Source organism: Larus michahellis, chromosome 10 (assembly GCF_964199755.1).
Source record: "Larus michahellis chromosome 10, bLarMic1.1, whole genome shotgun sequence".
NCBI lineage: Eukaryota > Metazoa > Chordata > Aves > Charadriiformes > Laridae > Larus > Larus michahellis.
The window spans coordinates 7743280-7761384 of NC_133905.1; the positions used below are offsets into that span (position 1 = coordinate 7743280).

General features: G+C 43.3%; 1 protein-coding gene across 3 annotated transcripts in view; it reads left to right on the plus strand.

Moving 5' to 3' along the window:
• Window positions 1–18105, plus strand: part of PTPRG (protein tyrosine phosphatase receptor type G) — a 415376-nt gene that overhangs the window by 383922 nt on the left and 13349 nt on the right. For all 3 annotated transcript variants that reach the window (XM_074602189.1, XM_074602190.1, XM_074602191.1), the window contains 8 exons: window positions 9775–9871; window positions 11530–11612; window positions 11840–11974; window positions 12208–12342; window positions 12732–12904; window positions 13932–14067; window positions 14404–14550; window positions 16386–16479. In XM_074602189.1, coding sequence (XP_074458290.1) covers window positions 9775–9871; window positions 11530–11612; window positions 11840–11974; window positions 12208–12342; window positions 12732–12904; window positions 13932–14067; window positions 14404–14550; window positions 16386–16479 — 1000 coding nt within the window. The remainder of the gene's footprint in view (window positions 1–9774; window positions 9872–11529; window positions 11613–11839; window positions 11975–12207; window positions 12343–12731; window positions 12905–13931; window positions 14068–14403; window positions 14551–16385; window positions 16480–18105) is intronic.

Consider the following 18105-nt stretch of genomic DNA (forward strand, 5'->3'; position numbering starts at 1 on the left):
CTGCAATCCCCTCAGGAATGACATGAAGATAAAAACAGATGTGTTTAACTCCAGGCTTTTCTTATACTCTGCAGCTTATTTTACTCTTGTTGGCCCAGAATTTGCTCCTCTTAGTCACACTGAGAAGTCACGTGCCCCTTGAGTAGCTCAAAAGGAGTAAAGTAGTGCTCACTATGAGTAAGAGTAGTAGAATTTGGTCTTTTGTGAAAACCCAAACTACGGGTCGATTCCTGGAGTCCTTATTCATCCTCTGTTCAGCCAGGAAAGATAAGTCGTTGGTTATTTTGTTCCAGTAAAACCAAGGAGAAAGGCTTCAGGATTTACTTGGCAGTATTTACCTAATGAGACTATTTTAAACTCTGCGTCTTGTTACCTACTCAGGACAGATTCTGAGCTCTAAATCTGCTATAAATTGGAGGTAATTCCAATGAAGTGTAAACAGTTTTTCACCTCTGGTTTACCAATGCTATATTGTGCAAGCACGGTAAACATCATGCAGTATGAGATGGGCTGTAGAGTCAGGCCTTAATAAGCTCAAGCCAGTATTGTCTGGCTAGTTCTTAGGCATTTATTTCATTCAGCCTCATCACAGTCACTGCTGAACTTTTGGAAGTATTGAGAAGCAGGAGGAGCCACAGGAGATTGCATGGAGCTGTGCTACTGGCGTCCCCGCCAGCAAAAGGTGTGTTTGTGCGATGCACGTGGATGAGAGAGGCAGCTCTGCTTACAAACAAGGCAATGAAACAAAATTGGTGGCCTAATATCTACAGCTTCTTCGCTTACTGCAGTAAAGACAAGACTGTATGCAGGAATTGTTTTTAATGGGATCATTTAAAACATTTATTGTTGCTGTTTGGTTACTGTCTATAAAGAGTGGCTGCTTTGTCTGATGCCCAAAAGCCGTTGTGTAAGTTAGAAACATTTTGTATTCATGAGGAAGGCAAATGTGTAAGGTGTTAAAGTGATTTAGTTCAATTGACTGCTGGCTGGATGGCTGAGCAGGAATATTGAGGCATTTAACAACGTTGATGGTATTCAGGACAAACATTTATTCTCCAGAGAGTAGAATTTGATCAGGATGATCAAATGCGACTCACTCTTCTCAATTATTTATGAATTGCGACCCCAGTGCTATTCATCACAGCTGGGTTTTACACCATTTAATTATTCAAAATAATCAGCAACACATCTGTAAACTTGGTCTGGCTTTAAGCAGGCTTTGCTTCAGCTGTCGCAAAATCACTGCTATTAACAAATGTTGGACACCTTCCGCCCATGTTTTAGCAAAGAAAAACAATGCTTTAATAGCCCTATTTTTTCCCTTCCTCCTGGAGCTCCCTGCTGCGAGTGCCACTCCGTGGCAGCCAGTCGGGAGAGATGCTTTGGCAAATTAGTCCTGTTCTGGGGAGCGCGGGGTCCCCTCTGAAGGGAAGTTAAACTCCGCCAACTGCACTACACACGCCAAATTCTGTTCTCCGTGCTGGCTTAAAATTTGGAGCATCTCCTTTGAAGTCAGTATAGCTACTCCAGATGTATTTCTCTGTAGCTGAGGTCTCGACTTCTAAAGAGTAATGAAATCTCCTAGAGTAAGGAGAAGGAATAGGAGCAAAATGATCACTGTCTGGGATAAACCATCCGGCTCCCTTCGTTGTTTGTGTTTTGCCCTGCTGACACCTCGGAGGCCTGATTTTCTTCCTTATGGTTGACAGTGATGGGACAGAAGAGTGAAACCCAGGATTTTTCACAGAGCCTGCAGGTTAAATCTTTCTCAAGTGCCTAAACTGACTCAGAGATCAGAATCCCAGTTTTGAAAGTGGCTGAGGGATAGAGGAGCCTGAGGTTACATTTATACAGCAGCTCTTGGAAGCGGCCAGCAGTGTAACTTCTCACGTCTGGTCAGATCCAGCCATGGTGTATGTGCTGGAATCATATCTGCCAGCTAGAGTGAAGGCTTAGCTAATGTTTTATGGAGAAACAGTAGGCTTCCAGCTGAAACAGAAAATCCAGTGTCACAGGTCTGCTCGCCTTGGGTGGAAAGTACCACAGCCATATCATGCCTGGGGAACTTCTGAAAAGAGGTATTAGGTTCTGCAGTCATATGGACTTTTTACAAAACATCTGCTTTTTACAGCTAAAAGGAAGAGAGAAGAGGGATGGCAAGGAGATGCTGAAAAAATGTGATTAATACTATAGAAAAAATGAATCTTCCCAAAGATAGCCAGGGAATGGGATTTTTTAAAATGAGAAAAGGATCAAAAAATTTCTTCAGAAGTTTCTGTGGGAGGAGGTTTTGATGGTGAAACCTGTGGAAGGAAAGACTAAGCTACGCACACGCATACTCTGCCCAATGTAGAAAGTAAACATTCCCTATTTGTTTGTTGCTAGTTTTTGGTGTAAGTCTCTTCCTGTGTTTCGGGCAGCGTGCCGTGGGTTGTATTGAGTTGGTTTTTACATGAAGAAGATTCCTTTGAAAGTGAATCGTGTAAATACTCCCTTCTCTTAAAATGAGCTGTAATTACAGGTAAATATTTTGTGAATGTGCTTAGGAAGCGTTTTATGTGCAGAGGGAAAAAGGACTTTGAACTCACAAATCTTTCCTTGGAAAGTATATCCAAAATGAATCCTTATTCCCTTTGGGTAATCATAGTGCGAGTAGCCAGCTTTATTGTCTGGTGATAGCTGGGCTTTCTTGTATATACAGAGTTGTTAAGATTTCCTTTGAGGCCTATGAATTTTCAATTTTTGATATAAACTAGAAATATAAGGCCCAATTTAACACTGAACAACAACAAATAGCTTTTTAAAATAAAGTCTGCAATCCTGCATCACCAGTGCTGGTCTCTGATATTACTTTTTGTATTCCACCTTGGAATTTGTTCAGCCAAATACGGAAAAAAGTCCAAGGGGGGTCTTTGGCTTGCTCTGGGGCAGCTCCAGCACCCTCTTGCTATGGCACAGAGGGGGAGGTTCCACATTTTTACAGGGCAGCACTGGGGCAGGGTTTAGTGGCAAGACTGAACAGAGATTGAGAGGCGTCCTGAGCCAGAGATTATATCTACACCTTGTCTAGCCAGAGATTTTCTTGGCATCATTATCTTTAATAGACTTTGATAGATCTTCCGCAAATTTCTAATTGCCTCTTCAACCCTTTTAGACTTCTGCATCCCATGGCAATGAATTCTACAATTTGTTCCACAAGAGTGGACTTCCTTTTGCTTTTAACATGCCTAATAATTTCTCTTGGTGCCTCCTAGTTTTTGCATTACAAAGTACATCCCGGTTCACTTAAATGCCTCGCGTGATTCTGCCTGCCTCACTCGTATTCCACCTTAATCATCTGTTTTGAAATCTGAAGAAGTCTATAAACTATTTAATTTGTTTGTTTGAGGAATCCATTTTAGACTCATGATGACTTATTCCCTCTGTACCTTTTTTTCTTCCTTTACCATATCCTTTTTGAGACGGCAAGACCAAAACTGTGCACGGTATTTAATGAGTGGGTTTACTGCAGCGTTCTGTGGGAGCAAAGTGATGTTTTCTGTTTGGTTTTTCTATTACTTTCCGCCTTCCTAACATACTATTTGGTTTTTAACAACTACTGAGCACTCAGCTGACACCTCCAGAAAACTATCAGCTGTGACCCCAAGGTCTCGTCACTGAATGGCAATAGCAAATTGGGAACCTGTCAGTATGTATGTATAGTTAGGGTTGCTTTTCCCAAGTACATCACTTTGCATTTATCAACGTTGAATTTCATTTGCCATTTTATCACTCAGTCACTCAGTATTGCGAGATTGTTCTGCTTCCTTTCACAAACAGCTTTTGTTCTAATTATCCTGAATAATTTTGTATCATAAACAGACTTTGTCTCCTCTGCAGTCCATTTATGGATAGAATTAGGTCCCCGTAAGGTCCCACTGGTGAAATCTGAACACTGACAATTCAGGGGCTGCGAGTCCCACCTTTAACCTGTTGGTATATAAGGCGAGTTTTCCTTTTGCTCGAAGACAGATCGGTTTTTTAAGTAACGTTTTCTGAGAGGCCTTTTCACAAACATGTTGGAAATCCAGATATGCTATTCTCTTTCAGACTCCTTATGGACTTCTTCAGAGACGTCTCCACAGTGTGTTAGAGGCGTTCACTAGCTCTGCTGTTTATTACAGTGTCTAGCAGTTCGCCCCACAGAGAAGTCAGATTTAGTGGGCTTTGGTGCCTGAAATCCCTTCTGGATCTCATTTTAAAAACTGACGTTGCATTTGTCATCTTCTATTCCCCGATAGCCTGACCACATAGGGTGCCCTCCAAATTCTTGTTTCAAAAAGAGCGTGAAGTGCCACCTCCCACGGTAAAGCTTTTCACTCCCTCCCCCTGGCCGGTTACTGGAATGACACAGTAAGTTTTTTGAGTAGTCGTGTCCTTTTGCTCTGAGAAAGGAACACTAAGCCAAGAAATCACCTTCCATCCCCAAATCTGTGAATTTTTATAGTATAATGTAGTATTTGGATTTTTTGAGATCAGACAATTTTACTTCCCTCCTCCCTAATTCGGGAGTGGGTTGGTCAGTGCTGCTGCGGGAGTGATTAGAGCGGGTGAATGCAATCTCCGCAGACCTCTCCTGCCTGTGGCCGTGTGAGTGTAATGATTCATTGCCCATTTGGAGTCTGAACAGGCTCGCTGAACTTGGAGGCAGGCTGTCTAGCTCCCTCATCACATAAATTGAAAATATCTTTATACTCCAGTGGCACCTTCTTCTAAATGTCCTGAAATGTAAGAAAATAACATAAATCTATATCTTCAGTGATGTGGCAGGGATTTGCTAACGTTACTCTCATGGTTGCTGCTGTTCGGGGCAGGGGTCACTAGCTCTTTTTGACCATTGACCTCAGAATGTTATTCTCTAGCGAAGGGCTGCGTTCAAGACAGATAAAGCTGCGCGTTGCACGTTTCTTGAGACACTAAAACCACTGTGTAGTTATACTGGCATCCCTTACAGATTAGACACAGCTTACACCAGACACATGCTTATACCTGCATCTACACCAAGGAACTTGGCAGTAGAAAGATGCCATTTCAAAAGCGTGCTGCTAGCAGACATTACTGCACTGGGAAATGTTTTATAACCCCGGCCCAAAACTGCCATAATTTTGAGGTATTCTCAGCCTGTGCACTGCTGTACTGAAACCGAAGGGAAGCAGCACTGTGAAGCTGGAGGAGGAGGGATTGCTGCAGAAGAGGGTCTTCTGGAGTTCTCTGTTCTTATCTCACTGCTTGACCTACCCTAAGAAAATGGCATTGTGAATTAAGGGATAAAGTTGAAGAGAAGCAACAAAGAAGTTCAGACATATGGGTTTTCTGTTACTATCCATAGTACCACGGCCATGCCCAAAGTTTCTGCCTGGAAGGCCCGCTCGGAGGAGCCATAGGGCAACGCGAGGTTTCGGTGGGACTCTGACACCTCCCTGCCTAATGAAGGGCAGGACACCGCAAGCAAACGGTCCTCCACCATCCTCTCCTTTCGCATTCATTTACATGATTTTCCAGCGCTCTATTCACGATTCCTCCACTGTTATTCCTGTATTGAGTCCTTTTGGTTTGTTTATTTTTCCCTTCTTTCTAGGCTGTCCCCAGCTCACCTCTCTCGAGTGCCATCTGAGAGTTTATACTAGTGCTAAATTATTGCAAAAATCCACACTATTCCTGTGGGATGTCTTCAGATACTATCTGCTGTCTCTGTTGGTATGCCATGTTTGCTGTGATAAAACAAACAGCAAGAGCACTACCACAGAATTCTCTAATTTGGGATTAAAATGATAGATCAAAAATGATTTTAGGGGTGGATGAACTAGCTGCTTTCATGCTGAAAAATATCACCATAATATCAAAATGTAGCTGTGGATCTTCTCTAATTTAGTCCTTCAGGTTAGGAACCTTTCTTTGTTCATGATTCCTCCTCATTGCTATTCATAGGCTTTCACAGTTCAGCCCCTGCTAGGACATCAGACTGCAGTAATGGGAAACAACAGCAGCACTGCATAAGACCAAATCAAGAGACCGAGTTCCTGCTCAGCCACTGTAGCAAAAATTCTTGCTCAGAACCTAATATTGCCAGCAAGACGCTGGAGCAGTTTGATTTTACACTTAAATGGAAATTCTTTGAAGTTTAGAAGAAACTAATCTGTAACTTGTTTCAGAAAGGCAATGAAAATGGGTCGTTAAACCTGGGTGTATCAAATTGCAATTAGCATTAGCATGGACAATATAATTAAAAGGTAAATTAGCCATAATAGCATAGACTAGAACACTTTTTACAGTAACTAACGGTCAATTGAAACCATGTACTTTGGTTTCTTGGGTTGTCAATGATAAGTTGAAAGGACAGAATAAGAGCCTGTATCCATTCATCTTTGGACAGTAATGCGTTCTGCAAAGTTAAACATGAAGAGCAGCTGTGTGCTAGCCAGCTGCCCTTAAAATCAGTGCAAGAGACTAAGCGGGATTAGGGAAAGCCAAAGAAAAGACTCTGGAGCTGAAAAGTTTGTGGATGAATTATGGATGTGGTGATACGGACGCTACCTGGCCTGCACCAAGGTGCCAGTAGCAGTGCTGTGCTAATTGGAGAGGAGTTTGTTTAGGCTGCAATGAGCAGCCTGGGATCAGACCTGACCTGGTGGCCTGCCTGCAAACTTAAGTTGTTGTAATAATATAATCATAATGATGTTTTAAATGCAAACGAAGGACTTGGTAGCTAGTAATCCCAGGGTGTTCATTGCATAAGCAATAGAAAATGCTGGGAAAGTGAATATGTAATGTACATAAATGCGGTAAAATGGCATAATTAGGATGTTGACTTTTTGGAACTTTCTCCAGGATGATATTTATTAACACCGGGCTGTCCTCTTCTGCCAAAGGGTAAATAATACCCTGAAGAGAGGCACAGATAACAGGCTGCAACTAGTCTTGTCTTCTTGCAGCATTTTGTGCGTTGATGAAAGACAACCACCTTGACTTTAATAACAAAGGAATGTTAACTTCTGCCTTACCGTCTGGTGGGGTGAGCCTGTGGTTTAGTAATTTGCTACTAGAATTTGGAGAGATGAACGGAGGAGGGTAAGAGAGCGGAGAGCTGCCCGCTGCTCTCAGCCTGCTCTGCCCCTGCGGCACAGCCAGGCGTTGCCAGTGGCCCACGCAGAGCTGGAGGATCTCCTCAGGCTCCTTCTTGTTGGACAACTTCAATGTTCCAAAGCGTCGGTTGTATTCTAGACTGGGGGGAAGCGGGGGGGCTGAATTCAAAATGGCCTTTTATTGTTCTACATTGATTCTTAAAAAGACAAAAATAGTTGAGGTGTGTTGGCAAGGGGGAAGCTTTTCTTGAACGGTCTCCTTTTGCTCTGCTTTTGCAGGAGGCAGACATAGGAATCCACCGTTACAGCAGCTTTCCAGAGTATTAAAAATCATTTAGAATGTTACGTGTTAAGAAAAGCCATTTGCAGATGATCAGCTCTCACAGCGTCAGACCTTCTTTTCCCTTGCTGTGTTTTTCACCGTTTTAGCTTAATCTTCCTCTTCTATTAACTTTATATTGGCCAGCTGGGAACATGTACAGTTGAGAAAACAGTCGGCATCAACATAAAAAGGTTAATTAAAATGATTAACCTCACCAACAATTCCCTTATGGAAAAATCCTATAGAATTTAATAGAAAGTGATACATTTACTATGTAGTATTTAAACTGTCAGAGAAAATTCCTTAGCAGGGAGGTAATTCCCTATTAAATTCTATAACTTTTTAGAGTATTCTCCACAGAACCTTACTGGATTCATCTGTATTAAATTCTACAGCATTTGGCATAAGTGTTTCAATGCTAATAACTTCTAAAAAGATTTTTGTAGTGATGCAGGGATGTAGGGTTTCATGTGAGGCTTTTCAGAAGCAGGGGGTTATTTTTTAGGAGTGACCTACCATGGTACAGCAGTGATGTTATATGATTTTTAAATGCAAAAAGAAAGGTAAAACGAAATTACATTAAATCAACCTAACATGTAAGCGATGCTGCTTTTCCAGTTATGATTTCGGCTGAACTGATCCTGCCCATTGTGTAACCACCAGTCCCTTGCTTACTGGAGCTGACAGGCAGAATTAGGAGAAGCACACGCTTTAACGTATTTTTTTATTTCCGTGATAGAAATGGAACTATGAAAATTCTGTTAGGGCCAGCTGAGAGTTTTGCTTGATTCCTCTTTGTCTTTGCTCATCTCCTTGAATGTAGTGTGTTTCTCCCTATGCAGACGGGGGGGGAGAAGCAATTGTTATTTGGGAGTGTCATGTCGATATAAAAGCTATAAAATGTGCAAGGTTTTAGTATACTTTGCACTTTTAAAATGTAAATGCTGGGGAAGATAGCAAAATTGCTATGCAAGTCCTTTGTGAAATGTCTGCATAATGCTGAACTCTGTTACATCTGCTGTTTGTATAGCATTTCTCTTGATAATTTTTCTCTGTCACTTAGCTCGTGATCTTTGTAGCAGCTGTGAGCTCCTAATGACTTTCCCTCTTAGGCAGGTTCTATACTGTTACTTTTAAAGCCTGAAGTACAAAGTAATTTGGCACTTCCCCACATATCCTTGGGGAAAATCAGTTCTGTTTGCTGCGATTTCTGGGACTTGCAGAAGATTTGAATAAATATAGTTTCTTCCACAACTTTGTAAACTCCAAACATTGATATATTTTTCAAAAATGTGTTTTTAAACTGAGAACTTCTATGCTAGTGATAAAAAGGGGTTTAGCTTTTTCAGGAAGATTGTGGTTAAATAGATATGAAAAAAAAAATACATCTATCTTGGAGGTGGTATAACACGTGAGTTGTAGCGATTCATGTCTCTGAAGTGTGTAACTCTCCAGGACAGTGTGGCCAAGGGGAACAGCTGTTTTTCTCTAGGGTCGGAGAAAAGACCCTCCATTGCCCCATTTCAATAGCCCTGTATTCTGTTTGTTGGACGGTGTAAGTAAGGGGTAGGTTAAGAATTAAAAAAATCAATGGGAATTAGGTATCTAACCTACAGCCTCAACTAGACAGAAATCTGCATCTCTAGCTTCATGAACACCTCGGCCAGCCTGGCCTCTTTCTCCTTTGGAAATGTATATATACGTGGATACAACCTTTTATCTTTTTCACTATATCGCGGGCTGTTAATCAGTGTCCAAGCAGTGGTATTTAAAGAGCTCGCTGTTATCTTCAGAGATCTATTTTATTTATATTTTATAAAAGGCACCTCTCTGCAGAGAACTAACAAAAGGTCAGTGCTAAACTTAAATGTCAGAAACCCTGTTTTGAGAGGTTATAAGCGGATAAGTTGTTCAGCGGTCAAAGGCTTCTGTTGAAGTGGTTTTTGAGCATAGTTTCTTACACTGCACTGGCCGCTCTTGCCTTTGAGGGACTCTGTCTTCCCCTCCCAAGAGGGGACAGAGTGGGGCATCACAGGAGATGCAGTCCAGAAGACGCATGGAGTGCTGGTCAGAGGGGTCAGTCGGCCCTCAGAGTGCCCAAAGTGTCACCAAGTCCGTGGAGAGGAGCATAACCGCGCACCAAGGAGCAGCTAACGCGGCTGGGTTTAAGCAGACTGTGTCGTTCAGGACAATACTGAAGGACTTTGCGTTCAATCCAGCAATTAAGATACCGATATTTTAACCATGGTTTCTGGAAGCTGTTGCAAAAGGAGATAAAGCTTAAATTATTTGGACTGACACTTTTTCCATTTGAATAATTTTTATGCCTAGGAAGTGCAGCGCTGTACGGCCGACATGAACATCACTGCAGAGCATTCCAACCACCCCGACAACAAGCACAAGAACAGATACATCAACATCCTGGCCTGTAAGTAAGCACAATGAATCAACCCGGAAAGGCGCTCTCCTGTCACGGTGTGTCTGTGTGTGACTGGAAAAGGAATGTTCAAATTACAGTATGGCACAGTAATTAATAAACCTGTGAAAGTGTGGCTGGGAGATCATTTCCCTACTAAAGGCAGTGGACCTTGTAACTTCTCTGGGGCCAGGATTCCACAACACCTTTTGCTTTAAAATATTTTGCAGCTGATGTTCCAAGTGCAGTTTTAGAAGTATCAGTTTGGTATGAAATTTTGTGAAGGAATAACTGGGATAAATTGATGATCAGAGGTCTTCTGCCCACTAATGTCTGAAAACCGGCCTAAGGGAAGTGCGTGGTGGAGCAAAGAGTTTTATTGATGATCCCTGGGATTCCCTTATAATCCCAAAGGTGTTAAATCTTACAGAATGTATCTGCTGTATTTCAAACTGCTTCAGCTGTGTGTATGACTTGGACAAACAGTGATCTTTGTAGCACAGTGCAGGCTTTGCCTGTATTCCTCTGAGAACTGCAAATCTAGGCTCCGCTCTAGAATGCAAATTATTGCAGGTCTGGGACGGAAATGCGGTAACTTTTTCCATATCATTCTCTGATGTAGAACGAATGGCAGATGCAGCACTCGCTGTGGTTTAGGAGTAAAGATGGAGAGCTGCTGATAAAAAGTTCACAATGTTCATAAGCATTGCAACAACTCTTGAATATTTTTGGTGGCGTAGAAGGGAAATGTCTGTCTTTTACAGATTCTCAGAGTAATCAAGGTGCCAGCTGAGGACTAATTCCCAGACCTGTAAAAGACTTGCTGTATGGCCTTGGGCAAGGGGATTCATTGTGGTTGTCCCAGCTCTGATTGTAGACATAGATGTCTGGTCGCTCTAGACACAGAGAAAGAAGTACCGTTGGAGGAGAATTGGAGCAGGCGCTCCAGTCCTCCACATTGCCCTTGGAGGAACCTCTCTCTCCATTGGTGCTCAAGGAAGGCAACTGAAACCAGATTCTTCATGCTTAAAGTTAGCCAACATGTCTCATCTCTGCATGTGTTGGGAGCACTACCCAGCCCAATGCTGCTTAGGAGCAGGAGGAGGACTGCAATGTTTTTTCTGATTTAAGCTAGAAATCGAGCATTTGGGTGGAACAAAAAGAGGAGCTAAAGAGCATGGACTGAAGTCTGTCCTCTTGGCGTGATGATGAGGGTGGTGAGGGAGTGAGGACATCACTCAGCTCGCAGACCCAGCAGCCAGTGGAGGGTAATGAGCTCGAACACTGAGACAAGCGGAGGCAGCTTTGCTGCCTGCGAGAGCTGAGCCGGTGTCTCCGCTTGGTGCCCACAGCCCTGTGGGGGTGCCCTGGCTCTTTGCATCCCGCTACACTCTGTGATGGGGATGATCCTAGAGATCGTGCTCCTGAGGCTCTAAAGAGAAGCTGTGCCAGCACGAACCACGTACTTTAAGGGATGTGAAGCCTGAAGACCTGCTACCATGAACAGATGACCAAGAACAGATACTCCCACCTATCCCCTGGCTCCAATCCAAGGCCAATCTGTTTCGTGTATTAATAAGGGCTACTCTGATACCTAGAAAACGGGATGTTTACCTGCAGTTCTGCACCGTGTTTTCCTTAATGCTTCTCTGCTGTTTTTTATCCTGCAGATGATCACAGCAGGGTGAAGCTAAGGCCTTTACCAGGAAAAGATTCTAAGCACAGTGACTACATTAACGCTAATTATGTTGACGTAAGTTGTTTGAATTGTTTTTTGTTCTCTAACTCTGAATCCTTCCACAAGGAGGAAGTGTTGCCACTTGTGAAGTGGTGGTGTTTTCCAACTTCACCTGATAATTTTGCTACGAATTCCTCGCTATTCTGAATGAGAAAGGCACCTTTCTTTGTTACCTTTAAAATATTAATATGTCTGCCATGATATTGCTTTCATCTCACTTGGCGTTATGGTTTTCTTTGAAGGGTTACAACAAAGCAAAAGCCTACATTGCTACCCAGGGACCTTTAAAGTCTACTTTTGAAGATTTCTGGAGGATGATTTGGGAACAAAATACTGGAATCATTGTCATGATCACAAACCTTGTTGAAAAAGGACGAGTAAGAGATTTTCTAGTTTGTTAGCAGTTGCTCCTTACCAGCTCCCCAAATCACGTGGGCAGAATTTGGTTTTAAATGGTTTGGGATGATATATGTTGATGTATAATAAATCACTAACATAACTAAGGCATACGTAGCCAGCCACGATTTTACTTTTTTAAAATGCTCTAAACACAAATGTAAAGAAGCAGCTCAAACCCTCAGCCAACTCACCCAACTCTGTCTTTGTTCAGAGAAAATGCGATCAGTACTGGCCGTCGGAGAACAGCGAGGAGTATGGCAACATCATCGTCACGCTGAAGAGCACAAACGTTCATGCCTGCTACACTGTGCGCCGCTTCACAGTCAGGAACACAAAGATGAAAAAGGTGAGTAAAGCCTTCGCTATTCTCATACAGATGCCTTCCGGCTCGTGTCGGGTGCAAGGCACACAGGAGCAAAACTCGGCGTTTGCATAGGCAACTTGAAGTAGCAGGTGGATGGGAAATAAGTACCAGGACTACCTGGTGAAAGGTTTAGCCTGTTTGTCTTTTTCTCAAGTTCACTGCTGCTTTGGTGTCACAGTTATTGTTGTTATGACCTGTTCCCACGTGTATTTTTCCTTGAACTCTGTCTCCACCTAGCAGGAGGCAGAGCTGCAGAAGATTTCCGTTAGAATCCAGCACTTTTTCATCTGAGCAAGTCAGTAGGATTGAGTCTCTTTCCATGCTTCTCTTCCCTAATCGTTCTATTCTTTCTGCGCACGCTTTGCACGCAGGGTCAGAAGGGAAACCCCAAAGGGCGGCAGAACGAGAGAACGGTTATTCAGTATCACTACACTCAGTGGCCTGACATGGGTGTGCCGGAGTACGCTCTGCCTGTGCTAACCTTCGTTAGGAGATCCTCCGCAGCCAGAACCCCAGACATGGGACCAGTGGTGGTGCACTGCAGGTACGATGGGTGTGATGAACTACTTCATGGCAAACATACCTAGTGCACGGTGTGTGCTCTTACATGCCAGCTAAGAGAAATGCCCTAGGTTATTAACACAGGAGTGTGCCAGCCCCATGGAGCGCAGGTAGACATGAGCTTGCTTTGCCTACATCTTCAGACAGCTCCAATGCAGAAGCTTCCCGGTTGCACTAGCAAGGCGCTGTGCCACGATACTGATCTGCTGAGCATTGCACTGATGTGGTTGTGCAGCTCCTTGTGCGAAGCTTCTTTGTAGCCTGCCCATTCAGTGAGTGGGCAGAGCAGGATTACCTCTGCTGGCAACCAACCATGTGAATACACGGACACCTGGGCACGCAGTTGCCACTGAACCACACTCACATTCACCAGCGCTTGCAGTCAAGAGAGGATTTCCCTTAAATGGATGTGGTCGTCATCCCTGGGTGTGAGGGGGCTGTACAGCACCATGGTGAAGAGGAGAGGATGGTGGGGGTTGGAACTCCTTCCTGAGCCGAAATTGAGAAGCTCTGAACAGCGCCCCTCTCCTCCCTCTGTGTTGGGCCCAGAAACACCCTTCTCCCCTTCGAGGAGTCCTGCCTCCACAGGATTAGTCCCCTCTTATACCTTGCTGTAGTGCTGGTACCACCTGCATTTCCCGAGCAGGATTGCAGCTCCTTGTGAAGCTTAAGTCTTACCTCAAGGCTGAAGCCAACCAGGGCAGCCCCGCAGCCTGGAGCAACCATGATGGTCCAGGATAGCAGCAGTTTGGCATAGGGTGGATCTCTATGTGGCTTCTTCTAGCCAACACCGGTAACAGCAGCAGGGGAGACAGGACAGCCAAGTGTCAGATCGTGAAATATACACCCAGTAAAATTCCCAGAAAACCAGAATATTTTGTTTAGAAACTTTAACAGTTGAGCCTAGCATGGAAACGAAAGTCTGTGAACAGGAATATTTGCTGTTCTGCTGTTGGGAACATTTGCTTTGGTCCGTCTGTCTTACGTGGTTTCTCTTGTGTCTTCTATAGTGCTGGTGTTGGCAGAACTGGTACCTACATTGTGATAGACAGTATGCTGCAACAGATAAAAGACAAAAGCACAGTTAATGTCCTGGGTTTCCTGAAACATATCAGGACACAGCGCAACTACCTCGTCCAGACAGAGGTAAAGATCGCAGTGGGGTTGAATATGAAGCTATGTTCATTTTTTGGTTGCAATCAAAAAGAAATGGATTTTTCAGTTACGTCCCTGTAAAAATGGAATATATGACCAGGCATTTTTTGCACTGGAATGTCTTTCTAGACCAGAAACTTCAGATTTTGCTTTTGACTTATTCAGAGTTGTACGTGCTACACTTGTAAATGTTTATTCTGGATTTGGCAGTATTTGCATGGGTGGCTTGTTTTGCACACCCTTTCCTTTAGTGTGCTCTACCCCTCAGTTACAGCCAGCTGTTTAGTTTATTCCAAGTGCCTACGTGACATGCTGTTATTTTTCTAGGAGCAGTACATTTTTATTCATGATGCCTTGTTGGAAGCCATCCTTGGGAAGGAGACTGAAGTATCTGCAAACCAGCTGCATAGTTATGTCAACAGCATCCTCATACCTGGCATAGGAGGGAAGACACGACTAGAAAAACAGTTCAAGGTAAGGCTTATCGCTGACATCCAGAGGGACTTCATTTCCCTGCCCTCTTTCGTAAGGCCTGTCTTCACTGTCAGTTGTCATAGATAAGGAACCAAACCGGAACACTTGATTAGCACAGCATCTTGAGAACTTCGGTCCTCAACATTCTTAGCTGCACTGCTGGAAACCAGCACCAACACTCTTGAAGTCAAGGTGAGAAGAGGGACATGGACACTGATTTGGAGCGTGCTGCTGGTCTCCCTGTTCCCAAGGGGCCTTGGATGTTCCCGCGCCTGTTGTTAGCTTGGCTGGAAGCCTTCCTCCACACTGTGGCTCTCAAGCATATATATGGAGAAAGGCAGGAAATGAGGTTCTTAGCACCACCTACTATTTCAGCACTGTAGATTAAGAATTAGAAATGTTTTAAGGCCAGGAAACACAATATACCTTTCTCATTGCTAATAACTATGCTTGCTGCTTTTCCCTGCTATGTCATAGCTGCTTTCATCCTGGCCAAAGTAAATTTTTTGCCCAGATCTCCTATTTGAAACCTCAGATTTTTTGATCGCATTTTATTTGAATGCATATAAAAATATTCTGTGAGACTATGTATCATAAGAAAATTATACGTGACATCTGTTTTCACAGCTAAACTCACTCAGTTAATAACTACCTAAGGAACTGAAACTGTTAAATTATACCAGGTGCTAAGCTATTCAAAAAACGAACAGGCTCTTCTCTGAATTCACTTGTAGAAATCTCAATATACTTCTCCATCAGTCAAGACATTCCAGATGCTTAATTACTAAATTAAAGAAACAAGCACAAGCGCGCGCACATGCACACAAAATGCAGCAGGAGAAAAAGATTTCTTGTTTTAAAAAAAGTGTTGCACTTTTACAGACAATGCTAAATTACATGTATAAAGATGTTTTCTGATGACTCATGTCAAAATTTCAAAAACTAAGTGGCATTTTCAGAAATTACTTTCTCTGCCAACGTTGCACAGGTATTTAGAAACCCCGTAACTTCTAATGGGGCTTATGCCAGTACATAGATGAGTTGAGTGCTATCTTGTTTAGAGTGCATTTGAAACTGGGACGTGACCAGCAGCAATTATTAAATCTTTCTCGTCTCTGCTGCTATCACAGAGCCGGCAGAAAATAACTTGTGCTCATGCCCTGGTACCGTAGTTTACATTCAACCATCTTAGAGTAAATTTACGCTGAGTAATGAGTGGCTAGTGCAGGAGACAAAAAAGCCACCTTCACCCTCTTTGCTCTGGTAGAGTTTCCCCATGCACTGGGGGAATGTTAAGGTACAAACCTGCCTCCCTGCCTCTTCTATGTGCCTTATAAGCAGCCCCGAATGAACTTGGCAGACCAGAGAATGTAACCCGTGGCCTCAGATCTCAGAGTGGAGGGTTCCCCAAAGGCCTGACAGAAAAAGACATTCTGCAGGAATGGTCTGGCTTTTATTTTGGAAGAAAACATAGAAGTTTTGTTGTTATTTTATTTTGCTAGCTTTTCTTCCTTGAGACCTGCTTCCAACTGAACATATCTGCAAGTCTTTGAAATATATTCTCAAAGATAACTAAACGTAGTGTTCTGTGAAAATACATTTTGATGGAACTTCATTTTCAGGATGTTTCGAAGCTGAGAGCTGCGGAGATCTTTTTGTCCATTAAACATGTTGTATGAAAAGGATGATTTCCATTGGCATCTTGAGTACTTTAAACAAGTTGAACAATGCAGTTTATTCTTCTACTGATGCATCTTCGCGGGAGTTGGCAAAGAAACCTCCTCTCTTCATTTAGAGCGCTGTGAGGACTGACTTACTACTTTATTCTCTTTCAGCTGGTTACACAGTGTAATGCAAAATACGTGGAATGCTTCAGTGCTCAGAAAGACTGCAACAAAGAGAAGAACAGGAACTCATCAGTCGTGCCGTGTAAGATCACATCTTCGGTTTGATTACTGCCTAGCATAACTTTTTGTACTGAATTCTCCCGGTGTTTTGCATGAAAAGGCATAGCCAGTAGGAAGGAGAAATGTAATCTTTTGTTCAGACCAAGCTGCCTTGTCTTTCAGAATTACCCTGATGAAATTGAACAAAAGAAAATAGCTACAGTGTCAGCCAGATATACTGTCCAAGTGAAATGTTAATTTGAAGCGCTTAAGAATTTGAATAATTAGGTAGGGGATATATCTATGGAATACTGAGAGAATTGCTTTGATACTGCTCCCAGCTCAGGTGAGATCTCCCAGTGTGATTGGCACAAGTTGTTTGTAATTCAGCTGCTACACTCAGTTTCTGCGTGTGAGCCTTGCCTGGATTTGAAGGTATTTAGTGCCCAAGGACACAGTTTGACAGTCATTAATGCTTCACATCTCATCAGTGCTTATCAATATCTAAAGGGCGGGTGTCAAGAGGATGGGGCCAGACTCTTTTCAGTGGTGCACAGTGACAGGACAAAGGGCACAAACCGGAACACAGGAAATTCCATCTCAACATGAGGAAAATCTTCTTTACTTTGCGGGTGACAGAGCAGTGGAACAGGCTGCCCAGAGAGGCTGTGGAGTCTCCTTGTCTGGAGACTCCCCACAACCCCCTGTGGACACGCTCCTGTCCAACCTGCTCTAGGTGAACCTGCTTTGGCGGGGGGGTTGGACTGGGTGATCTCCAGAGGTCCCTTCCAACCCCTGCCATTCTGTGATTCCGTGATTAATATGGAATCTGTGCCTAGTTGCCCAGCAGCATGAATTTGCACCAGACCAAGCATAGGCACAACGTCGTTGCCATCTCATTGCCCAGAGTACAGGACACGTGGGACAACTGATAGCCAAGCTCGCACAAAGTAATAATGGCACAGACACAGTCTATCGTGAAGTTTGTTAATAAAAAGGGAAGTCATCAGGATATTTCTTAAAAAAAATGTGAACGGGGCAGAAATAGTCTATACAACTTTTCACTTTGTGTCACGTAGCTGCAGTGATTTCAGTTTGGCACTTGGGGCGTCAGTTGGTTTGCGGATGTTGTTGAACCCAGCCCTCAAAGAGGGAGGAGTGTAGATGTGCTGAAGAACACGCACACACGCTTCTGGGTGGTTACCCGTAGGGAAGGGGTTTGTCTCTGGAGGTTCTCTCCCCCTCCAGCTGGGAGGAGTGAGTGATGGCAGTGCTCCGGAGTGGTAGGGAAAACAAAATAAATCAGCTGGGTTTGTGTGCTGCTGGAGACAAATGGAACACTACAGTCAAGAATTACCTGAAATCCCCTGTTATCACTGCATATACTGTTATTTGGTAATTCAGCCTGCTGTGAAAATCTTTGCTATAGTAAAATTTGATTCTTGAAATTACTTTGTCCTTGTGGGAATATTGTGCAACATTCTCTTTTATATCCTGTGTTAGCAGGCAATGCTTTAACGCAGTTAAAGTGCTGGCCTGCTCCTGCGGGAGATGGGAGCTGAGCACTGTTTGGTTTGTTAACGTCAGAGAGAAATTCTTACTTTCTGCATTGTGCCATGACCAGACTTTGATCTTTTTTTCTTTTTCTTTTTTTCTCTCTGTTTTTTTT